The 25,145-nt window shown below is 49.1% G+C and overlaps 2 protein-coding genes across 6 annotated transcripts in view; both read left to right on the top strand.

Moving 5' to 3' along the window:
• The window catches only part of Adamts10 (ADAM metallopeptidase with thrombospondin type 1 motif 10), a 37,470-nt gene extending 17,575 nt beyond the window's left edge, over positions 1 to 19,895 (top strand). The window contains exons 6-25 of one of the 5 annotated variants that reach the window (XM_038346863.1): positions 1,109 to 1,192; positions 1,298 to 1,443; positions 2,104 to 2,147; positions 2,278 to 2,383; positions 2,473 to 2,619; positions 2,758 to 2,899; positions 7,743 to 7,850; positions 8,182 to 8,327; positions 8,420 to 8,483; positions 9,469 to 9,571; positions 9,875 to 9,972; positions 10,073 to 10,196; positions 13,625 to 13,705; positions 13,796 to 13,959; positions 14,057 to 14,183; positions 14,277 to 14,406; positions 15,437 to 15,641; positions 15,994 to 16,170; positions 16,248 to 16,410; positions 19,207 to 19,895. In XM_038346863.1, the coding sequence (XP_038202791.1) occupies positions 1,109 to 1,192; positions 1,298 to 1,443; positions 2,104 to 2,147; positions 2,278 to 2,383; positions 2,473 to 2,619; positions 2,758 to 2,899; positions 7,743 to 7,850; positions 8,182 to 8,327; positions 8,420 to 8,483; positions 9,469 to 9,571; positions 9,875 to 9,972; positions 10,073 to 10,196; positions 13,625 to 13,705; positions 13,796 to 13,959; positions 14,057 to 14,183; positions 14,277 to 14,406; positions 15,437 to 15,641; positions 15,994 to 16,170; positions 16,248 to 16,410; positions 19,207 to 19,316 (2,469 nt within the window). In that variant the 3' untranslated portion in view covers positions 19,317 to 19,895. Of the gene's footprint in view, positions 1 to 1,108; positions 1,193 to 1,297; positions 1,444 to 2,103; positions 2,148 to 2,277; positions 2,384 to 2,472; positions 2,620 to 2,757; positions 2,900 to 7,742; positions 7,851 to 8,181; positions 8,328 to 8,419; positions 8,484 to 9,468; positions 9,572 to 9,838; positions 9,973 to 10,072; positions 10,197 to 13,624; positions 13,706 to 13,795; positions 13,960 to 14,056; positions 14,184 to 14,276; positions 14,407 to 15,436; positions 15,642 to 15,993; positions 16,171 to 16,247; positions 16,411 to 19,206 lie in introns of those variants that run through there. The other 4 variants (XM_038346854.1, XM_038346872.1, XM_038346889.1 and 1 more) reach the window with 4 other exon arrangements.
• A 2,932-nt stretch (positions 19,896 to 22,827) lies between these two features.
• The window catches only part of Myo1f (myosin IF), a 47,297-nt gene continuing 44,979 nt past the window's right edge, over positions 22,828 to 25,145 (top strand). Inside the window, exon 1 of the mRNA XM_038328891.1 lies at positions 22,828 to 22,925. Coding sequence (XP_038184819.1) covers positions 22,923 to 22,925 — 3 coding nt within the window. The 5' untranslated portion in view covers positions 22,828 to 22,922. The remainder of the gene's footprint in view (positions 22,926 to 25,145) is intronic.

The raw sequence follows: 25,145 nt of genomic DNA, 5'->3' as shown, positions 1-25,145 counted from the left end.
GGAGCTGATAATTTTATGGGAACCTAAATAAAATTTAGAATTATAATCAAGTTCTAACTGGAGTATTCTCTGAGGCTTGATCGTCTCAGCCAGCAGCCTTGAGGCTGTTCTGGATGTAGAACTCAGAAATCTGGGTCATCTGTTCCTATTGGAGATTTCTCAGGGGGGGGTCTCCCTTGATCAAACCTTATTTTTCTTAATTTAGAATGAATCCACAGGCTCTCATTTCCTGTGGAAACAAAATCAAAACCTCTTCTCCAAAGTAACATATCTTTTGACTTAAATTTTTAAGTCAAGGCATTTTCAAAATATATATGTTAGATTAATCCAGCAGCATTTATAATCAAATATCTTTTAGCAGCTTTTGCTCTTTCCTCAGCCATCAAACAATTTAAAGACAGCATAATAACATACAGTATCCAGACTCTCTGTGTATTTTCCATCTTTATGTAGCTTTATTTTATTTTTTTTTCTTTCTCATGGTTTATTTTTTTTTATATTTAAAAATTTCCATCTCCTTCCCTCCTCCTCCCCCTCCCTCCGCTCCTCCTCCCCCTTCCCGCCCCTCCTTTATGTAGCTTTATTTTAAAGTCTATTTCTTTTATTTTTAATTATTGGCTTTTTGAGACAGGGTTTCTCTGTGTATCTTTGGCTGTCCTGGGTCTCACTCTGTAAATCAGGTTGGCCTTGAATTCACAGAGCTCTGTCTGCCTCTGCCTCCCAAGTGTTGGGATTAAAGGTGTATGTCTCCACACAAAGATCTACTATATTAATTATAAACTGGTTGGCCTATTAGCTCACGCTTCTCATTAACTAACTCTTACATCTTACATTACCCATTATTTTTGTCTGTATTAGCCATGTGACTTGGTATCTTTCATCAGCGAGGCATTTTCATCTTGCTTCCTCTGCATCTCAGTGATGACTACAGACTGACTCTTTTCTCTTCCCAGAATTCTCCTGTTCTCATCACCCGGCCTCTACTTCCTGCCTGGCTACTGGACAGTCAGCGTCTTATTAAAATAATGCAAGTGACAGGATAAAAGACCATTGTCCCCTGTTCTGGGCTCCTCTTAAGACTTGGTCTCTCTTGTTTCTTGGAGGTCAGGTTGCCAAACTTTTCCAGGACTCGAGTCTGGGAAACATCGTCAACATCCTCGTCACTCGCCTTATCCTGCTCACAGAGGACCAGGTGTGGTATCTGGGAAGTGTTTCGCCCTTTCTCTATCCACACCACTACTGCCTGACGTCTCCAGGGTGGTGGGGCATCCATGCACCTCAATCTTCCCATCCCCAGCCCACCCTGGAGATCACCCACCATGCTGGGAAGTCACTGGACAGCTTCTGTAAGTGGCAGAAATCCATCGTGAGCCACAGTGGCCATGGCAACGCCATCCCAGAGAACGGTGTGGCCAACCATGACACAGCTGTGCTCATCACACGGTAAGGGGCAGGGAGGCCTCTCGGGCTGTGGACAATGGAACAGGTGGAAAAAGGATCATTAGAGTCCAAAGAGGGGGACAGTTGGAGGTGGAGGATGGAAGGAACTGGGAACCAAGGAGAACCTGAAAATGGGAAGCTGACATTTGAGCCCTAACCACCCACTCCTTCATTAAGTCACTTGGTAATTTATTGTCAGCATTCTAAGACCAGCTGATTGGTTCTATGGGGGGTACAGCATGAGGCTTAGACATGATTCGACCCCCAGGCCAGTCATGACAACCCAGCACTGGAGAAAGTAGGAGGATCAGGAGTTTGGGGTCAGCCTGGACTTCGTGAGACCTTGTCTGGGGTAGGTGGCAGGCATGAATGTAGTTCAACTGATAGAGTCCTTGAATAGCATTCACAAAGCCCTGGGTTTAATCTCCAGTGCCCTAGAAAACCATGTTATATAAGTACACACTTCAAATACCAGCACTTAAGAGGTAGAGGTGAGGTGGGAAGATCAGTAGCTCAGGGTCATCTTTGGCTATATGAAGAGTTCAAGTTCAACCCGGGCCACAAAAGACCTTGCAGCATACCCTCACACTGTCTTCCCCAGAAGTGATGACTCTGGCATCAGCCTGGGAGGCCACCAAACCTCACTGCCATCTGTTTCCACAGCTATGACATCTGCATCTACAAGAATAAACCCTGCGGCACTCTAGGTAGGGAGTCCGTCAGTGGCAGGCACTGTGGAGGGTGGCCTTGATCCTGGGGTGAGACCTCCTGTGGTGGATAGAACCTAGCCAGTACAATCTTGAGCCCCTTGACCCCTCCCACATTCCCGTTTCCCAGGCCTGGCCCCTGTGGGTGGGATGTGTGAGCGTGAGAGGAGCTGCAGTATCAATGAAGATATCGGCCTGGCCACGGCATTCACCATTGCCCATGAGATCGGGCACACGTGAGGCCAGGGGACACGGGGTAGAGGAGGGTGAGAGGAGCTGGGTGGGTTCCCTCGGTGCCTAGAAGAACTGACACCCCTCTCCTCAGATTTGGCATGAATCATGATGGTGTGGGGAATGGCTGCGGGGCCCGTGGTCAGGACCCAGCAAAACTCATGGCTGCCCACATTACCATGAAGACTAATCCATTCGTGTGGTCATCCTGCAGTCGAGACTACATCACCAGCTTTCTGGAGTGAGCCACATCGCCTGCTCAGCCGGGGCACAGTCTTGTTGGGGGAGCTGACTCCCCCACCCCACCTAGTTGGGAATAACCCTGTGGTCATGGCCTTGCAGTCCCTTGGCATTATAGATTGTTTTCTTGTTATCACAGCTCGGGCCTGGGGCTTTGCCTGAATAACCGGCCTCCCAGACAGGACTTCGTGTACCCGACGGTGGCTCCCGGCCAGGCCTATGATGCTGATGAACAGTGCCGATTCCAGCATGGAGTCAAATCGCGTCAGTGTAAATACGGGGTAGAGAGAGCCTTCCTGCTTTCCTTCCTGGGTAGGGGAGGTGGCCACAGGGTGGGAAGCTTCTCCCGGACACCCTCCCAGGGAAGCAGAGGGGAAGGAGTGAAATGAAGCCCCTACTCCCTGTAAGGACGTAGGAGGACCAGAGTGTTTCCAGATGCCAAGCAGACCAAAAAAGACTAAGAGTATGATACTCAGAATGATCCTGGGCATGGGGGAGGGAGTCAGTCAGGAAAGGGTTTGCTTTGCAAGCCTGAGATCCCGAGTTTGATCAACAGAACAATATATAAGCTGGGGGTGGTGTTTACAAAGCCAGCACTGGGGAGTCCGGGACCAGAGGATCTCCTGGTGCCCAGTGCCTGCCAGTCCCCTTGATACATTCCAGTTTCAGTAAGAAACCTTGTTTCAAAGACAACTGGACAGCTCCTGACGAACAATAGCCAAGGTTGACCTCTGGCCTCAACATGCATGTGGGTCACTCACCCTTGAGCTTGCCAGCACACACATACATGCAGAGGATGGGATGACTTACGGGTCCAGACAGTTAATCTGAGACTGGACTAGGGAGAGCCCCATTCTGTTCCACACAAAAATTTACTTGAGGACTATAGCAACACCAGGTTCTAAGGTCTCTAGGCAGTTCTGAGCAACATGTCCAGGCTTCTTGATGGAAATAGTTTCCCTAGAGATGGGGCTGTCTACTTTACTAGGTAATGAACTAGAGAGAGCCTTCCAGGGACTCTGACCAACTCCTGTGTCTTCCCTGGGGTTCAGACTCTCAAAGTTTCATTTTGGCATCAATAAGGGAGCTGGGGCAAGGGTGGGGGTGTGGCACACACCTTAATCTCAACACACAGAAGGCTGATGGATCTCTGTGAGTTTGAAGTCAGCCTGATTGTCTGACTTCATAACAAGTTCCAGGCCTACCAGTGCTATATACAGTGAGACCCTGTCTCAAAAATATGAGCTGAGAAAAAAAAATATGAGCTGAGTAACTGGGAAGATGGCTTGTTGAAAAGGAAGACCTGCTACATAAACACAAGTGTCTGAGTTCAAATACCAGCACCCATGTGCAGAAAACTGGGTGAAGCCATGTATCTATCCCTAGTACCCATAGTGCTGGGGGGGGGGGGGGGGACAGGAGACGCCTTGTCTCAAGGGATTATGGCAGAAAGTGATACAGTGACTCACCAGGAGAAAAGAACAAGCTAGGGTGGGGGGAGCCCACTTCCTGCTCCTCCACAACTCCTGAGGGCTGAAGAGCTGCTGCCTTCCTACTCTGGTGACAGGTGAGCTAGTCAGCCTCTCCTCTGCTCTGCTCCTCATTCCCGTAATCACATTCTGACCCCCCTCAGCCTTGGCCCTAATGAGCCCAGCCCAGCTCACCGGACACCTCTGTGCTTACACAGCTAGTCCCATAATGACTACAAAAGAGCAGGTGGCTGTCCAGACACTCCTCGCTTCCTCTCACCGGAAGACCAAGAAATGCATGCTGAAGCAAGGGCTATTGACTCGGTGGTTTGGAGATCCCAATGGCAACTCACAACTATCTGTAACTCCAGTGACAGGAATCTGACAGCCTTACACATACATATATGTAGGCAAGATTCCAGTGTACATAAAACAAAAACATAGGGTCTTACTACATAGCCCTGGTTGACTTGGAACTTGCTGTGTAGGTCAGGCTGGCCTCACACTAACAGAGACCCACTTGCTGCTGAGATCCAAGGTCTGTGCCACTGGGCACTGCCAGATATTTTTTTACTCTTGCCCCACCCCCAACACTGATTTGGCTGGTCACCACAGAACCTTTTCAGTAAACCTGGACCCACCTCTAATGTCTTTTGTGTCCTGGAACTTAACATGATAGTAGCTGATGTTTGCCAAGCACTTGGTATGTGCTAAGCATGCGGTAGGCATCATTTAAACTCCCAATAAAGTTACTATCCCGAGGACCAGATGAAAAGCCGGCTCTGGAGAGCCGTGAGTCCAATCACAACTGCAAGGGTACAAGCAGCGGCACTCTGCACGTGTACTTTGAACTCCCCTTTAAGTCAGCCTTTTGCTTCAGTGCTTGAATTTTTCTTGTATGTAATATGTGAAAGGCACACATGCATGTGGAAGCCAGAGGATTGCCTGTGGGAGTCAGATCTACCATAGACTCCAAGAATCAAACTCGGGTTGTCAGGGTGCTTTTACCCACTGAGACATTACGCCAGCATAGATATTTGTCTGTCTCTATCTCCCAATATCTTTCTCACTTTTAGATTTACTTGTATTATGTGTCTGCATGCATGTGTGAGCATGCACAGAGGAGGGTATCAGATCCCTTGGAGCTAGAGTTACTGGTGTTTGTGAGCTGGGATCCTGACTCTGATCCTCAAAATCAGCATCCAGTGTTGTTAACTGCTGACCCGTCTCTGCCCCAGCATTCGCCCCCAGACCACTCCTTGACTTTATGTTTAAAAGGACATTGTGCAGAGGAATTGTCAGAATAGCAGGCTGGAGCTGGGACCGGCAATATGTTAAAACAACCATTTATTTATTTGCTTTTTGAAGCAAGGTCTTCCGTTGGCCTGGAACCCACCTGTCAGGCTGATCACCAAGCCCCAGGGATCCACCCACATCCACCTGTCTTTGTTCTTCCTGTATGTTTGCGCCTGGTCTCTGCAGAGGCCAGAAGACAACGTTGGAGATGCTGTGTGGGTGGGTGCTGGGACCTAAGCCCAGGTCCTCTGCAAGAGTAACAAGTGTTCTTCACTGCTAAGCCATCTCCAGCTCCCTCACTTGGCCTATACCCTAGGTTCTGGGGAGTTAGACTCAGATCCAGATGCTTCTGTGGCAAACACTGTGTCTGCATGTACACCACATGCAGTCCCCAGACCTTGAACCTTTTATATTTGGGGGGAAATATCTTTCTGGCATAACAGAAAATCATTTACTGCATGGAAATTGGTTGATAGGAGCTGGGGTTGATTTGGTAGCAGGCTTGCCTAGCATGTATGAAGCCTGGCTTCTATCTATCCTAGCATTTGTTAGGTGAAAAGTCAGGAGTTCAAGGTCATCCTTGGCTACACAGCAGATGAAGGCCAGCCTGTGCTACAGAAGATCCTTTCTCAATAAGAATATTAGGTTGATATATGTGAAGAATTTAGCTCCTGGTCACGGGTTATCTGTGTCCATTGTTAATCCAATCAGAAGACATTTATGTAAATGATCTCACTGATATTGTCAGAGGCAGCCGGTAGACTGGACATCATATAAATGCCCGGAGAAGGCAGTGAGATGCCAGTGCACAGTTGAAATCTGGAGTGACATAGGAGCTTTTACACATACAACAGTGCCTCCTTGTGGAGTGAAGGCCAAAAGCAACACTGGAATAAGTATCCTTTAAGGAGTCTCAGAAGTGGGGTCGAAGCCGGAAGGGCTTGGTTGGTTTGCTTGTTGGTTTGTTTGTTTTTCAAGACAGGGTTTCTCTGTGTAGCCTTGGCTGTCGCCATGGACATTCTGTAGACCAGGTTGGCCTCAAACTCATAGCGAGCTACCTGTCTCTGTCTCCCAAGTGCTGAGATTAAAGGTGTGCACCACTACTGCCCAACCTGGCTTGATAGTTTTATAAGTGGTCATAATACAAGGCAGGTGAAGCCGGAAAAGCTGGCATATCCTGTGAGTGGCAGAAGTCAGGGATTCTTTGGAGGGGATATTGTTGAAGGAATGTTTAGGATTGAGGGGAGCTGACCCTAGAAGTCCTCTTACAGCCACTGCTTAGTTCAAATCCAAGTTTCTCGTTGGCCTGGAACTCAGGAATTGGCTTGGAAGGGATCTGCTCAAAGGGGATTACTGATGACTAGATTACCGATGGCGAGATTCTGAGAGGGAATGTGAGACGTGGCCATATCTGAATCTGGTGGTGGTTCTCAGCCTTCTTAAAGCTGCAACAAACCCTTTAATACAGTTCTTCATGTTGTGGTGACTGACCCCCAATCATAAAATTATTTTCATTGCTGCTTCATAACTAATTTTGCTACTGTTATGAATCATAATGTAAATGTCTGATTGCAGGATACCTTGTGAAAGAGTCAGTCAACACCCTCCCCTGGGGCCGTGACCCACAGGTTGAGAACCACTGACCTAAAGGGTTAGAACAGTTTTCTGGGATTGCTTTGGTTTTGTGCAGCCTAGGCCTGACACACACACTCACTCATCGCTGGGGGAAAAACGACAGATGAAACTCTTGCCCTGAGCTAGCCCTACTTTTCAAATTGTTCTCTCCTGCATTGTTTCACTCGTCCAATAAAGGAAGTGAAAATCCTTGTCTTCCATAGTAGCTCCCAGATTTTGGAAGGACCTGAATCAGTAAAATACGACACTTACTTCAAAGATCTGAGTTAGACTAGGCTGTCCCGCAGAAGTGGTGTTACATCTAGCTAGTAGCCATGTTTCCTTTTCTGTAAAATTACATTTATTTCTTTTGGGTGTGTTTATTCCATTGCATGTGTGCGGTCAGAGGACACCTTTCAGGAACTGTTCCTTCCTTCTACCATGTAGATCCTGGGAATTAGACACAGGTGTTAAGACTTGGCAGGAAATGCCTTTATCTGATGAGCCATCTTCAGGGCCTAGAGGGGCCTTGTCTTTCTACATCTTGGTTTTCTTACACTGAAACAGGGGTCCCAATGCCTAAGGAAGTCTTTCTAGTAAGTGTAAGTGTTCCATTCGTACTGACAAAAGAGACGTGTCAGGCCATGATCCTAAAGGGGGATCATTAAGACCCAGGAGGGTCCTGGGTCCCCCAAGGCATGCCTGTGGGGGATGATGGGCCTGAGAGGTTTCCTCCCCTCTGCAGGAGGTCTGCAGTGAACTATGGTGCCTGAGCAAGAGCAATCGGTGCATCACCAATAGCATCCCAGCTGCTGAGGGAACACTATGCCAAACACACAGCATCGACAAAGGGGTGAGCAGTGCCTAAGAGCGTTCCCTGGGCCCTGCCTGCCCAGCTTGAGGCCACAGTCCCTGGCATCTTAAGCCATGCCCCTCACATTTGTTTAGTAGGCCCTGGTACTGCTTCTACCTAAGCTGTGTCTATTAACATGCCTCTGGATTCAAGCTGTGATCCAGTGTGTCAGACCACCCTGCCTTCAGATCCAGCCCTTCCTCATGTCACACACCCCCAGTTCCAAAGACTGTGCCTGTAATTTGGGGGATGGTAGACAGAGAAGAGGCATTGAACCCAGAGCTTTGCAAAGTCACACTCACCCCTTTTCCCTCCCCCCCTTTTCACCCAGTGGTGCTACAAACGTGTCTGTGTCCCCTTTGGGTCTCGACCAGAGGGTGTGGATGGGGCCTGGGGCCCATGGACTCCGTGGGGCGACTGCAGCAGGTCATGTGGTGGCGGTGTGTCATCCTCCAGTCGGCACTGCGACAGCCCCAGGTCAGCCTCGGGACCGTCTCCCAACAGCAAGGCCACCCACAGCATCCATCACCCGCAGTCTCACCTCTCTCCACTGTCCCTGCTCCTTCCAGGCCAACTATTGGGGGCAAGTACTGTCTGGGCGAGAGACGGAGGCACCGGTCCTGCAACACCGATGTGAGTTCTCCATAGTCCTGCCCCAGCCATCCTTCCTTACCACCACCCTCACCCCTGCCATCCTATCCCCCTCCCTCCAACCTAGCACCTCCCCTCATCTAGTCTTCAAACTGTTTTCACCATAGATGTCAGCTCCCTCCCTCCCCAACCCTTCTCCAAATACAGTTAGTGTCTTCCCCCTTCACAGCTCAGTTCCCCCAGAATTAAGACCCTACTACTCATTGTCATCCATAAAGCCTGAGTGAGCTTTCTCACCAAGCCAGCATCCTTCCGAAGCCCATCTTGAATGTTTCCCCTCATCACAGTTGCCCTCCGGAGCTTCCCACTGGTTCCTCCTTAAATGTTAGGCTTCCCTCTGGCTAAAGATGACTCTATTGCCTAATCATGAAGATGTTTAAGTGTGCAGGCCACCAAATCAGAAGGGATGCTCAGACATCAGGGAGAGCTTTGGGAATGAGCAGTGGCCTCTGGCCCCATGCATAGAGATTACCAGAGAGGGCATCTACATACCACTCACATTCAAAATAATTTAGTCCTTTTCTGCAAACCAGCTCCATCCTGTCTCAAGAAAAGTTTAAACTCAGAACCCAGGCATCTACCCACAGCTCAGCCTTAACTTAGTGAATCACCCAGGTCCCATCTCATAAGCCAGGTACAGTGGTGCGTGCCTATGATTCTAGCACTTGGCTGAGGCAGAAGGATTTCGAGTTTGAGGCCAACTCAGCTTATCTACAGCAAGAGCCTGTCTCAAAAATAAATACATATAGGGGCTGGGAAGATGGTTTACTTAGTAAAGTGCTTGAATGCAAATATGAGGACCAAAGTTCAGATGTCGAGCACCCAGACGTGAACACAAATATTCACACACACACACCATCTCATACACCTCCGTGGCTAGCATGGGTCATCCATCCATCCTCATTTGGACTCCCGCCACTCTGAGCAACATTTCCTTACCCTGACTTCTTCCTCACACCTGCCCCAGGACTGTCCCCCTGGCTCCCAGGACTTCAGAGAAATGCAGTGCTCTGAATTTGACAGTGTTCCTTTCCGTGGAAAGTTCTACACATGGAAGACGTATCGCGGAGGTGAGTGAGCTTCCCAGAGGCCCTGGAACCACTGAGGATGACAGCAGTTGGCTTATAGATTCACAACGTCTCATTTTTTGCCCAAGTAAAGAATGATATAACTTAGTCCTTGATACAACTCAATGGTATTTTATATGTAGGGGGACATCCCTATCTCCTCTGCCCATGGTGTCAAGTCTGGGGTCTGTTGCTCTTGTCCTTACCTCCCCTCAGGCAGGGAGTTCCAGGGTGACCTGGCTCCAGGTCTGATGGGGCCATGCCCCCCAGGGGGCGTGAAGGCCTGTTCACTGACTTGCCTAGCAGAAGGCTTCAACTTTTACACGGAAAGAGCAGCAGCTGTGGTGGATGGTACACCCTGCCGCCCTGACACCGTGGACATCTGTGTCAGCGGCGAGTGCAAGGTAAAGGAGACTCCAGGGAGGAGGAAAGAGGTTGGGAAGAAGTTTGGGAGAGGGAGAGGTCTCCATGACGCCATCAACCCACCATTGTCTCCCTGTGCAGCATGTGGGATGTGACCGGGTCCTGGGTTCTGATCTCCGAGAGGACAAATGCCGAGTGTGTGGGGGTGATGGCAGTGCCTGTGAGACCATCGAGGGGGTCTTCAGCCCAGCTTTGCCAGGAAGTGGTAAGAATCCTTGCGTCTACTTCCATGGTGTCAAGTCTGGGGTCTGTTGCTGGGATCTGGGTTACCCTCATTATAGAAACTAAAACCAGTAACTCCTTAGACTTTGGGGATCCTGTAGAATATGAATTATAGTAGGGTTTTGGGAACCCCAATGTCCTGGGAGCACAAAATTGCCCCTAATTTTCTTGTTGCTGAGACAAAATACCTCACTAGAAATAAGGAAGATTTCATATGGCTTGCAGTTTTCAGAGACACAGTCCATCATGGGTGCTCATGGTTCTTAGTTCTCTTCTTCCTTTATATGCAGTCTGGTCCTCTAGCCCTGGACCAGTGCTGCCTCTTAGGGTGGACCTTCCCACCTCAGTTAATCCAGTCTAAAATCCACACAAACACGCCCAGAGACACAAATCATTCTAGATCCTATGACATTCACAGTCCGTGTCAGCCCATCACAGGCATAATTAGGAAGGTCTCAGTTACTGGCTTGGGATCTAACTCAAAGAAATTCATATGAATTGGGACTGAGGATCCAGATCTCTCCCTCCACCGTCCTGGGGGCTTCAGGATGGTTCCAGGGAGTCACTTCCCATCCTGTGGGTCTATGGGAGGCCTGTCAGGCTGAGAAAGAGAATGCCCGGGGAGTAGGGATGAGATGGTGAGAGGGTTGTGGAAGGATGACAGTGTGTTACAGAGGGATTGTGACCAGGTGACACATGATCATCAGGGACCACAAGTTGCAGAATGTGTGTGTCATTCTCTAGGCATGGTTAGATTAGAAGTGGTTTTTCGTTTGATTGGTTGGTTCATTGGTTGGTTGATTTAAGAATAGAGCATCTGGCCAGGCAGTGATGGCACCCACCTTTAATCCCAGCACTCGGGAGGCAGAGACAGGTGGATCTCTGTGAGTTCCAGGACAGCCAGGAAACAACAAAACAACAAAAGACTAAAACACCTGGGCTAGGGAGATGTTCAATCAGTATTGTGTTTGTTGTGCAAGCACAAAAACCTAAGTTTGATTCACTGAACCCACATTAAAAAAAAAAGATCTTGGCATGGATCAGATGACTCCATGGTTAAAAGCGCTTACTACATAAGCCTAACGATTTCCAGAACCTAAGGTGGAAGGGAAGACCCAGCTGCCAATGTGTTGTCCTGATCTACCTACTAACACACACGCACACGCACACACACACCCCCCCCCACACACACACACCCCACACACACACACACACACACCACACACACACGCGCACACACCACACACACATGCGCACACACACGCACACACACTAATTACAGCATAGCCTAGACTTAGGTTTGGAGAGGGAGAGTACACAAGTAGAGAGAAGCTGGGCACAGTGGTACACACCTGCAACCCAGCTGATCGAGGGGAGTGTGGCAACGAAGTGAGAAAAGTTCTGGGGAGATACATAGCTTGATCAAGTAATGTGCTTGACACAGGAAAATGAGGACGTGAGTTTGATCCCTGTTACTCACATTAAAAGCCAGGCATGGTGGCATGTGCTTGTGATCACAGCACTGAGGAGACAGAGACAGAAGGCTCCATGAGAGTTGCTGGCCGGCCAGTCTAGCTTAGTCCAAAAGTTCTAGGTCCCGGTGGGGAAATTGCTGCTCAAAAACCAAGGTGGGCTGGACAGCTCAGCAGCTAAGAACGTACTGGTCTTACAGAGAATCAACTTTTGTTCTCAGCACCCACATTTGCTGGCTCACAGCCACCTATAAGTCCAGCTTCAGAGGTTCAGGTGCCCTGTTCTAGTCTACACACATGCACAATACGCACACACTTTAAAACATACTTTTAAAATAGGATCTCACTGTGTAGCTCTGACTGTCCTTGGAACTCATGTAGTCTTGGACTCATAAAGATCCACCTACCTCTGCCTCCGGAGTGTTGAAATAAAGTCATATGCCACTAGCCCCAAGGGAAAGAAAATGAAACAAAAAACAAGAATTAAGTCTACAGTTTCAACTCTTTTTACATAGTTAATAAGTAATTTTTAAATGTTAAGTTTAAAATAAATAAACTTAATAAATAAAAAATAAAAAGTGTTCCTGAGGGACAGTTTCTGAGGCTGACCTACACATACACACACACACACACACACACACGCACCTGAAAACCCATGAACACATACACATAGAATACAGAAAAAAAAGATAGAAAGAAGTTAGATTAGAGGTTAGATGGCAGGGTTCTGCCATTCGTGGTTCTGAGATGTGCAGTAGGGAATAGCAAGAGGAATCAATGTAGGCATCCAGGTGCCCTGGGATAGGCAATAAGCTGTCTCTAAAGAGAAACAAAAAAGGTACTGGGTTGGGAGACAGAATGAAGATCTCATAGGATGTTGAAGTGATAAGAGAATGAGGAAAAAGAGGGAAGTCTGAGGGGTTCTTAGGCCTAAGAACCCCTGATCCCAACCCCTGGAGCGTCCACAGCACCAAGTGCTCTAGTGGTAAGATACTGACTTGACCAGCTGGGCAGCGGTGGCTCACACCTTTAATCCCATCACTAGGGAGGCAGAGGAAGGCCAGCCTGAGTTCAAGGCCAGCCTGGTCTACAGAGTAAGTTCCAGGATAGCCAGGGCTGTTACACAGAGAAACTCTGTCTCACAAAACAAAACAAATAAAAAAGACATGGACTAGACTAGGGAACAGAAATACAACCCAAGGGGAAGGTGATTGCAGGATCCAGAACACATGACAATGTGGGGGTCCAGGCATAGACGCTAAAAATCTTGGGAGAATGGCTGAGCAAAGATGTAGTGGTCACAGATGGGCAGACAATGGTGGCGCCTTATGGTGTTCAAATCTCATTCCCTCTGCCTCAGTTCAACCTCGCTGCTCAATGGGGCATGGGGAATTAGATTCACCCATTCTAAGTCAGACAAATTTGGGTTCAAATCACAGCCAGCCATTTCTTGCCTGTAAACCCCTGGTGAACTGCATAGCTTCCCTGAGCCCCAGTTTTATAATCTGTAAATGAACACAATGAGAGGGGCAGATGGTTTGGTCAGTAACGTGCAAGCAAGGGAACTTAAATTTGATCCCCAGGACCCACACGTGGAAGGAGAAAACAGACCCCTTAAAATTGCCCTCCAATCTACATACACGGTAGTCGTGCATCTGTCCTCTCTCTCTCTCTCTCTCTCTCTCTCTCTCTCTCTCTCTCTCTCTCACACACACACACACACACACACACACACACACACACACACACACACGGGTGTGGGGAGGAGAACATGATGGTTCACATACTTTATAAGGTCCAGATGAATTTGCCACGATATAATCTCTAAGCATGAAGCATGAGGTGGCTAGCTGCAGCCCTAAGTGTGAGGGATGAGGGAGAGGGATGCAGGGGGTGTGGAGGCAGGCTGAATGGATGACAGCTGAACTCCACTACCCAGGGTATGAGGACGTCGTCTGGATCCCCAAAGGCTCCGTCCACATTTTCATCCAATATCTGAACCTGTCCTTTAGCCACCTGGGTAAGTAAAGCTGGGATGAAAATTGTGATTCCATGGGATTTGGAGGGCAGACAGAGTGACTTCAGTTCTGACCCCTGTGCTCTACCTCAGCCCTAAAAGGGGACCAGGAATCTCTGCTACTGGAGGGGCTACCTGGGACCCCTCAACCTCACCGCCTTCCCTTGGCTGGGACCACCTTTCATCTACGTCAGGGTCCAGATCAGGCCCAGAGCCTAGAAGCCCTGGGGCCCATTAATGCATCTCTCATCGTCATGGTAACAATGAAGCTGGGGGCAAAGTCCAGGAGTACCTGAGTGTCCTATGGGGATGGGAATCCATGACACCACCAATGGCTGTTCCCTGTACCCGCAGGTGCTGGCCCAGGCAGAGCTGCCTGCCCTCCACTACCGCTTCAACGCACCCATTGCCCGGGATGCGCTGCCTCCCTACTCCTGGCACTATGCCCCCTGGACCAAGTGCTCAGCCCAGTGCGCAGGCGGTGAGGCCAGAGTGTGGGCCAGGAACCAGCACGGCAGCCACCCTGAGCACCTCTGGGCTGGCCAGGACTGAGAGAGCTCCTCCCTTTCCCCAGGCAGCCAGGTTCAAGTGGTGGAGTGCCGAAATCAGCTGGACAGCTCAGCGGTGGCCCCACACTACTGCAGCGCCCACAGCAAATTACCTAAGAGGCAGCGTGCCTGCAACACAGAACCATGCCCGCCAGAGTAAGTGCACTCCGTGGGACAAGGTGGGAGTGTTCTCTGCAGTCAGGGATCGTCCTCACAGCAGAGTGGAGAGAGAGTGGGTGACGTTAGGGTGAGTGCTGGCGTCTCGGGATGCACAGGGTCAAGTGCTCAGCAGGGTCAGAGGCAGATTGTTGGCTGAATGTATTAGTTCATGCTTGCAGTCTCAGCTCTTGGGAGGCTTAGACAGAAGGGTTAAGAGGTCAGGGCCAACCAGGATTACCTAGTGAAGTGGAGGCTACCCTGAGCTACATAATAATCTTGTCTCAATCCAATGAGTCGGAATCTCAGAGGTGATTCAGTAGTTAAAGAGCACTTGCTTCTTGATTATGAGGAAGTCTGACCTTAGTGTTTACGTTAGATAGATCACAGATGCCTATTCCTCCAGCTCCAAGGGATTCAACACCCTCTTCTGTCCCCTCCCCTGGCACCTACATACACATGTGTGCACACAGACACACATATAAGTAAAAACAAGTCCTTTAAAATTTTATATAACACACACAGAGAGAGAGAGAGACTTGGAAAATGGCTCAGTTGATGTGTCACGAGTGCTTATGTCATAAGAGGACACCCAAGCAAAAACGTGGGCACAGTGGCAGGTTCCTAACCCTAGCTAGGAGAGGGTGGAGACAGAAGATCCCTGGAACTGGAATGGCAGCCAGGCTAGCCAGTCACTGAGCTCTGCTCGTTGAGACCCGCTATCTTTAAAAAAAAAAAAAAAAAAAAAAAAAAAAAAAAAAAGATGAAGTGGGAGTGATATAGGATGATGCTCAAGGTCACCTCTAGCAGTACAAGTGCCACACATGCACATGCACACACGTACAAACATACATACACCAAAAAAACAACTGAAGTACTGAATCGTTCTGCAGCCTGAGTTGTTGTGCACTGTATACAAGCTGGATAGAGCCCTCCCTCCTATCTGAGTTCTGGATATAGGGTAATGGTGATCTCTGAGGGGGGCTGCCCTGCCCTGTGCAGCACTCAGACCATTGCTTCCCCCTCACAGTTGGGTTGTAGGAAACTGGTCACGATGCAGCCGCAGCTGTGATGCTGGGGTGCGAAGCCGCTCGGTGGTGTGCCAGCGACGGGTGTCTGCTGCAGAGGAGAAAGCCCTAGATGACAGTGCCTGTCCACAGCCACGCCCACCTGTGCTGGAGGCCTGCCAGGGCCCAATGTGCCCTCCCGAGTGGGCAGCCCTGGAATGGTCTGAGGTCAGCTTCCACCTTTCTTCCCACCCAACCCACTCTCAGTACAGAAAGCGCACAGGAGCTGGCCTGTTTGCGTGGAAAACCTGCTGAAGCAATCTTATCCCAAGCCCCATTGTTACCATGATCAAGAGAGGTGCACTGTGGGTTCCAAGGCTTCTGGACTTGGGTTTGGTCTGACCCATTGCCTATGAAAGGCGGTCCCAGCCTGGGGCAGGTGGTAAGGCTTGCAGGTAACACAGTATCAGAGACTGGGCTGGAGGACAGCACAGGGACCACCAGTTACCTGTCCATTCCTTGTGTCCCACTGGCCAACACCCACCCTACACTGAATATAAAATACCCCTTCTAACTGCAGTGCACCCCAAGCTGCGGGCCTGGTCTCCGCCACCGAGTGGTCCTTTGTAAGAGTGCAGATCAGCGGTCCACTCTGCCCCCTGGGCACTGCCCTCCCTCAGCCAAGCCACCAACCACTATGCGATGCAACCTGCGCCGCTGCCCTCCTGCCCGTTGGGTGGCCAGCGAGTGGGGTGAGGTAGGTGGGCATGGCCCTGTGGGATAAGGGTAAGGACAGTGCTCTTAGAGAGATGACTTGGTGGCTTCTCTCTTCAGTGCTCCTCACAGTGTGGCCTCGGCCAGCAGCAGCGCACAGTGCGGTGCACCAGCCACACGGGCCAGCCATCCCGAGAGTGCACTGAGGCCCTGCGGCCATCCACCATGCAGCAGTGTGAGGCCAAGTGTGACAGTGTGGTGCCCCCTGGAGATGGCCCAGAAGGTATGTGGACCTCAGGGGAAGAGCGCCAGGCTTTGATAAGCTACAAGTGAGCATTGCCCCCATTTCCTGATTATTAGTCCTTGAGATTCCATTACAGTTTTACTTATTGTTTTTACGAAAAATTCGAGGGTGAGATGGGGATTCATCTACTTGGGGCTCCTGTGAAGGTCAGAGGGCAACACACAGGCAGTTGATTCTGCCCTTCTATCCCGTGAGTCTCAGATTCAAACTCAGATCTCATATGACCAAGCGTGACTTTGAACTCCTGATCCTTCAACCTCTGCCTTCCAAGTGCTAGGGTTACAGGACTTCACCACCACGCCCAGTTTTTGCAGTGCCAGGGGTGGTAGCCAACGCTTCGAGGATGATACTACTTCAAACCAAGCCCAGCTCAGGCACTGTTGATGTTTGGGGACACAGAAATCTGTCACGTGACATGTGAGCTGCAGACAACACTCACAGTTTATACGGGCGTCTCCATACCATGTGCCCTGTTTGGGAGGAGAAAAATTCAGTGCTTACACACACTGTTTTTACACTACACCTTTTTTTAAAAAATATTTATTTATTTATTATGTATACAATATTCTGTCTGTGTGTATGCCTGCAGGCCAGAAGAGGGCACCAGACCCCATTACAGATGGTTGTGAGCCACTATGTGGTTGCTGGGAATTGAACTCAGGACCTTTGGAAGAGTAGGCAATGCTCTTAACCGCTGAGCCATCTCTCCAGCCCCTACACCTTTTTTTTTAACCTAAGTAAAATTTTTTTTCTTTATTTTTTAATTTGGTTTTTTTTTTGGGGGGGGGGGCTGTTGTTTGGTTTTGTTTTTTCAGGACAGGGTTTCTCTGTGTAGCCATGCCTGTCCTGGAACTCACTCTTTAGACCAGACTGGCCTCTGCCTGAGTTTGCAGATATCCACCTACCTATGCCTCCCAAGTGGTGGGATTAAAGGCGTGTGCCACCACCGCCCAGCTATTTTGATTTGTTTTATCACTTTGAGACAAGATCTCATAGACCCTAGTCTTGTTACAGGGAGCTGTTTGTTCGTCCCGGCTTCCCAGAACCAAAATAATCACACGAAACCATATCATTTAAATCACTGCTTGGCCCATTTGCTCTAGCTTATTATTGGCTAATTCTTATATTAATCTAACCCATTTTTATTAATCTGTGTATTGCCACATGGTAGTGGCTTACCGGCAAAGATTTGACATGTCTGACTCTGGCGACTCCATGGTGTCTCTCTGACTCTGCCTTCTTCCTCCCAGCAATCAGCTCCATCCTCCCCGCCCACCTAAGCTCTGCCCTATCACACAGGCCAACACAGTTTCTTTATTCATTAGCCAAGAAAAGCAACACAGAGACAGAAGGACTTCCCACACCACAGTAGCCAAGGATGACCTTGAACTTCTTGTCCCACCTGCAGAGATGACAAGCGTGCACCACCACACACAACTGGTTCTTTTTATTAAATCAGGCCTTGTTACCTCAAACTCCATGCTCAAGCAATCCTCCCTACTACCTAGGACTACAGGCATGTGAGCCATTACACCCAGCTATAGTATTTTTTGTGTGTAAATTTATTTTTGATAGAGGGAATTAGAGAAATTTATTTCCAAACTCTAAAACTAGATGACAACAACAGTTCACCTTCCAACACTGTGTCTTCCCGGTCTGTGAAGACTGCAAATGATACATTCATTCAGGAAGAAGTGCTGCATGAAGGCGATGGAGCCCATTAGGAGCTGCATCCCACTGCTAAGTGGGAATTTGTATCCATAGCCCCCATAGAGGCTGTTAAATGTCAAGGTCTTCATGGTACTCAGCGAGTGCTCTCTCACTAAGCTGTTACCCAGCCTTTGAATTACAAATTCTTTGAGCTGAACTCAAAGGTTTATTGAAAAGCCAAAGGAAACAAATTCTCTTGGCTTCAAAAGCACAACAGGTCTGTCATCTTAAGTTTCAGGGTGGCCAGGGCAGGAGGATTGCACGTTCAAGACCTGCCTATACTACAGAGCAAGCTCCATCTGAGCAATTTATCCAAACACTGTCAAAATAAAACATCAAAGGGGGGCTAGGAAATATAACTCCTAGTGCCTGCCTAACATACTTAAAGCCCTAGGTTCAATTTCCAGCAGAGGAAAAAAGGGGAACCCTAGAATAAGAAACGTTTTTCTCACTGGGAGTATGTCTTGGGCAGCTCCAGATGCTGTATTGAAAATCCTCAAAACAGCCAGACGTTAGTGGTACTCACCTTTAATCCCAGCACTCAGGAGGCAGAGACGGGCGGATCTCTGTGAGTTCAAGGCCAGCCTGGTCTCCATGAGCTAGTTCCAGGACAGGCTCCAAAGACACACAAAAGAAACCCTGTCTCAAAAACAAACAAATAACAACAACAAAAGAAAGTCCTCAAAACAATAACCCGGAGACAAAGGGGCCAGTGCAATGACTCAGTGAGTAAAGGTGGCGCAAACTGAGTTCAATCCCCCAGAACCCACATAACAATGGAAGGAGAGGACCAAATCCAGAGTTGTCCCCTGACCTTCACATGTGTGCTGTGACATGCATACCTGTTCATACACACCACACACCGGATAATAATAAACACATAGAAAATACATAGATTCTCAGAATTAGACTGGTAATGCAAGCATGATTACGTTCCCTCTGTGAAGCATGAGGGAACTGGTGAAGAGGGAAGCGGAGTGGCCAGCTAGAGCTCCCCACTGCTGGAGAAATCGCTGACTGTGATCTCTCTCCCTTCTCTCCTGCCCTTCCCCTCCACCACTGCAGAATGCAAGGATGTGAACAAGGTGGCCTACTGCCCTCTGGTGCTCAAATTTCAGTTCTGTAGCCGAGCCTACTTCCGCCAGATGTGCTGCAAAACCTGCCAAGGCCGCTAGGGGGTGTGCAGCACCACGAGCCACCCTGGAGCACAGACTGGGGGAAACTCCACTGGAGAGGGCCTGGGGGAGGGAGGGAGGCTGGGATTGAAGGGTGAGATGCAGTTGAAAGTTATTTATTGGGTAACCCCTATAGGAGTCCTGGCTAGGGGATGGAGAAGAGCTGGCTACCACAGGGACCCTCTTCTTGTCCAGCTGACGGTGGAAAGAGAGGACTGCCCCTTCTCTCACACATCTTTAAGTCCCCAACACTCCCCCCACCCTTTGATCGGAATATGTACTGTGAAGAGTGAGGGTAGGGAGGGGGTGTGCCGGTGCCCTGCCCCCCAGCACTGTTCTATCCCTCTACTCTGAGCTGGGGGGGATTTATATCTGCTATGGGGCAGTGGGATTAATACCATCTCCCTGTGATCCTCCCCCAGACTAACCAGGGGCAAGATCTACCCCAACCTCTGCCCTGCCTGCCCCAGGGGGAGCCCAACATCCAGGCTACCCCCATCATGGTGCTACAAGCCCTGCCTTGGGGTCCACACGCTCCTCACCAAGAAGCCTTACATCAATAAAGTTCTGTCTCGTGTAGATGCTCGTGAGTGGGTCTGTGTCTCTGTATAGGCATACCATCCAGCCCTGACCCTAGGATCAAAAGGGAACACACAGCTAGGCTTTGGCAACATGTCTCAGTGTGTAAAGGCACCTCCTGCCAGAGTAACAACTATAATCTAATCCCTGGGATCCACATGGTTGAAGGAGAGAACCAATTTCTATAAATTGTACTCTGCCTTCTACAAGCTTGCTGTGGTATGTGTGCTCACACACATGAATGAATAAACAAAATACTTTTAAAAATAAAAAATACTTTTAAAAGCGGGGCATATGCCCACACTTCCTAATTAGTCATCCTTAGCAGAGAGAGAGAACTCTGGCCACTACAAATAAAAAAACCTATCAATTGCCAGATGGTGGCACACCCTTTTTTAATCCCAGTACTCGGGAGGCAGAGGCAGGTGGCTCTCTAAGTTCAGGGCCAGCCTGGTCTACAGAGCAAGTTCCAAGACAGCCAGGGCTAAACAAAAAAACCCTTTCTCGAAGAACAAGCAAACTTATTTTAAGACAAAAGTGCAGTTTACAGAAGCTTTCAAAGATCCAGTCTCCTTGTACTCCCAACCAAATGTGATCATTCTGCCCCTTTCTACATACTGAGCTATGCTACTGCCCCTGGATATTGGAGACAAGTCTTCTCAGCTATGGCCAGGAGGGGACACACCTCCTCAAGAGAGCACAGGATGCAGAGACATCCCAGTCCTCAGACATGAACCAAAGACTGAACACAGTCTGGTTCAGTCTTAGCCACATCCTCAATGGGTGGCATGAGAGGGTGACAACCTCTTTGTTTTGAGACAGGGTTTCTCTGTGTAGCCCTGGCTGTCCTGAAACTCCCTGTGTAGACCAGGCTGGCCTCAAACTCAGAGATCCGCCTGCCTCTGCCTCCCGGGTGCTGGGACTAAAGGCGTGCACCACCACTGTCTGCCTACGTGACCATCATTTATTTCCTCAAATGTCAACAGGAGACTTGTGAGATCTGGTCTTCCAAAGATCAAGGGTTGGGCTGTGTGGTAGGCCCTACATGTTTTAGGTGCTGCTGATAGAGCCAAGTCATAAAATCGGCAAAGTCACAGTTGTGAAAATCCAGATTGGGCCAGGAGCAGTGGTGCGTAGCTTTGGTCCCAGCACACCAGAGAAAGAGGTAGGGTGATTTCTGTGAGTTTGAGGCCAGCCTACTTTGCATAGTAAATTCCAGAACAGTCGGAATTACATATGAGACTGTCTCACAAAAACACAAACAAAACCCACAACAAAATACAGATTTGGGGCCAACAAGGGTGGAGGTGCTGGATAGATGGCTCAGCTAGCTGCTATGAGCACTTCCTGCTGTTCCAGAGGACTTCTGTTCAATTCCCAGCATCCACATCCGATGGTTCACAACTTCCTGTAACTCCAGATCCAGGAGATCCAGTGCCTCTGGCTTATACACGGACACAGACACACAGAGGCCCAAAAATGTGAGCCTATTTCCACTTTGTCTGAAAGTCAGAAAGTTTGAGGTTGCTCAAAATTGTTGACAACAACCAGGGCTACACATCCTGAACTAGGGTGTGGTTACTTGGTTCTTTTGATATTTAAGATGGCCCGTACAGTTGGATCCACCCCACCCTGACCAATGGTCAGGATATTCAAGCATACTTCTGCTCCTTCTTTTGAAATAGAAGGTTTGACCTTGGGAATAGCAACTTCAGAGTTCTTGGTCTAGGGTGGGTTCACTGCCTAAACAACTGAATGCTAATGACTTGAGACATCAAGTATTGAAGCCAGTAACTGTTCTAGTTGTTCTTGTAGCGTGTTAAAGCTTTTGTCTTTTCCCCCTGCGGTATTGAAGTATAAAAGTGTAAGGAAAATTAAACGCAGGCAATTTCAGTATTCACTGGAACTCCCGATACTATCCTATGTTTTCTATTTTATTATTTTCATCCACATCTTCGTCCTCTTTACTAATTTTCTTATCCCCGTGTCCCTACTCTGGTAAGTGGTATTTTTGTTGAAGCTGGTCTCCGACACACACACACTTATGAGTACAATTATTTAAAGTAAATCTTTTTTTTAAGGCCAGATCTGGTGCTAGGAAGATGACCCTTTTCACACAAGCATCAGGACTTGAGTTTGAATCCCCAGACAGACATCCCCATAAAACCAGATAATGGTGGCAAATATCCGCAACCCCAGTGCACCAACATTGACATGGGAGGTAGAGACAGAAGTATCCCCAAAGCTTGTAGGCCAGCAAGCCTGGCTTACACAGTGGAAAGACAGAAAGACACCTGTCTCAAGGTGGGGGCTGACAGCTGTCATCTGGTCTTCACACACACACACACACACACACACACACACACACATGCACCCATACTCAAACACACAAACACAAAGATAGATTAAAATAAAAAAAAGAAGTCCAGATCTAACATACAAAATTAGAAGTCTTACATGGGCATAAGGCTTGTGGTGGCCTCCACTCTCTTTGTCCTTACTAACACACTGGCTTTGAAGAACATTCTACAGGGAGGGTCTTAAGGGGTTTACAGGAGAATACCCAGAGCAGACACATCGGAAACAGCACTTCCCTTTCTTGACTCGGAAGAGAAAGACCTCAATTAGGTGGCCAGTCCTGCAGTCAACTGACTTGCGTGCCTTTTGCTGTAGCCTCTTTTCTTGGGGAGGTAGATGGAGAAGGGACTTTCTCTTGTCTGGCAGTGGCTGCCAACCGTCTTTAACCTATCCCTCCAGGCTCCAAACTCCAACTTCAGCAGGGTCATTGCTGCTAAGGCTCAGAGCATTCCCCCCCCCCCCCCCCCCCCGCCCTCAGCTTCCCTCCCCTGTGGCCATGGCCCCTCCCATCAAAGGAAGTGAGAGAGGGGCTGTTGCAAGAGGAACTGGGGCCAGGAGTCTGTAGAAGGAGTAGATGAAGAAGCAGAGCCATGCCAGAGCCACCCCCAGGAACTCCCTGAGCCTGTGCCCCAGTCACTACAAACAGGAGCCCAGACACCAACCCTCACCATGGTAAGTTCTTCAGCGTTGGCTCTGGGAGTAACGGCCTGGTACCAGAGCCCTGAGCACCCTCAGAAATTGGGGCAATGGTTATGAGAATTGCAGAGCCTTGGGGGAGGGACTCCCACAGTGCAGCACAAGGTGTCCCATTGTCCTCCACCAGGAATCAAGTTCTAAGGGTGTCAGATTGGCTATGGGGACCAAGTCTGCAGAGTAATAGGAAGGGAGAAGGTATCCTTAAGGGGATTACATAGTTTGCCAGGAAGGGACATGTCCTAGATTTCCCTGTGCTTTGAAACAAGCACTTCCTCCTGTCTCGGCCTCTGTTTCCAGAGTTAATGTTTGGAAGTTGGTCTAGAAATGGGAGTGTTTGGGGGAGCTCTCCTTGGAAACATTCATGGGGTCTGTGGGTTTGAGCACTGTGAGTCCACCAGTGGTGAGGCTGACTGTGTCTCACGTAAGGACTGTGGAGTGTGACAGTAGTGCAAGTGGTGACAGGTGGTGTGATTGTAACAGTCTCAGAGGCAGATGGAGGTCCTGAGTGTCAGCTCTAGCACTGAAAATCAGCCATCATCCCCATCATTTAACTTCAGTTAGTATTCCTAAAGAAGAGAAGTTGGAGATGTGGGGTAGGGCGGGAGATAACAAAGGAGGAGAGGGAGGAGGAACTAGATGAAGAAGAAAAGGAGAAAAACAGGAAAGCAGAGGAGATGGGGAGGAGGGATAGAGAGAGGAGGAGGAGACAGGACTAGACAACAAAGCATGGAAGGTACAAGGGACGAGAGGCTGTGTTCTCGCTACTACACCGGTGTGGCAGTGGAGATACTGCAGCCAGAGATGGACTGCTAGTCAGGGCCTGCTGATCATGACGAGGCTGGGGGATGATCAGCATCTAGACATGCCGTCTAGACCCAGGAGCATCATGGCATGCACAATAAAAGCCAGCGATGGTCACACAAATCACCCCCGTGGCTGCACAAGCCCACAGTCCACATCTGCCTTCATTCATTGTCATTCTGTCAGTGGGAATAAGGAATGCTTCCAGGAGCGGGGTAGCTGCTGGGGCCCTTGGCGGGTCCAGCAAACGTGACTGGAGTGGAAGCAGGGAGCTGGGGTGACAGAGCATGTCCAGGAGGGCTGAGGCTGTGCTCCGTCGGTCATGCACAGCCTTGGGTTCCACCCGGAGCATCACATAGCCTGGGCGTGTTGTCCCTGCACTTGGCAGGTGGAAGTCATCCAGGTTTAAGGCCAGCCTGGGCTACATGAGACTCTGTCTTTTAAAAAAAGAAAAACAGGAAGAGATTTGCTGCTTGAAAGGAAGGGAAACCCCTCCTAGGCTGCCAGCACTGTGAAATGCTTAGTCAACGGACTTCTCAGCAGACAAATCTGAGGGGAGAAACGAGTCAAAGTGAACAGTGATAAAACCCGGAGCCAGGTGTGGTGGCTCACCGCTGCAGGCTGAAGCAGAAAAGCATGAATTGGAGGCCAACGTGGACTACCTAGCAAGACCTTCTCTCAATGAAACCGAAATAGATCCGAAGCTGGAGTTCAGCTGATAGTTTCCTAGCATGCAGAGAGCAGTGTTCTATCCCCAGCACTGCATTAACCCAAGTCTGTCAGCCCAGAACTCTGGAAATGCCTGCAGATGGAAGTAAGAATCAGTACAAGGGCATCATCTGCTGCATAGTGAATTAAGTCCTGCCTGGGTCCTAAGAGACTGGCAGACAGGCAGGCAAGAGGAAAGGAAACGAAAGGCAAAGAGGACAGCAAAGAGAAAGAAAAAGACTGACACTATCTACGAGGACTACAGTTGTGTCTGGGAATACTGAGAGCTTCCCAGAGGGTTGCAATGCCAGGATGCTGTTCAAAGAGGGTCTGTTATGGAGCATGCATGCTAAATGCCCAGGAGCTGCTGGTACCTGGGAGGCTCGTGCATTACTGGCTTCAGTGGTAGAGTTGGGTGCAGGTCCTTCCTTCTTGGCAATTCAAGCCACTGGGTATTCCTTGTTGAGTGGGTACTGCTGTGGTTGTAATGGTGAGGGTTGCTGTTGGTTTGTGAAGATTGGTGCTTACAATGGTTCTCATGGGTGGGTTGGAGGTGGTGGTCATCTATGATGGCAGCTGGTGTTTAGTTTTGTTACTTTTTAAGACATATTTCTGTTTTTTTATGTGTACACATCAGTGCGATTGTATGCCATGTGCAAGCAAGTGCCTGGGGAGGCCTGAAGAAGG

This window comes from Arvicola amphibius, chromosome 1 (genome assembly GCF_903992535.2).
Source record: "Arvicola amphibius chromosome 1, mArvAmp1.2, whole genome shotgun sequence".
NCBI lineage: Eukaryota > Metazoa > Chordata > Mammalia > Rodentia > Cricetidae > Arvicola > Arvicola amphibius.
Note: the sequence above shows the minus strand (reverse complement) of the source record. Positions and strands in the feature narration are given on the sequence as shown.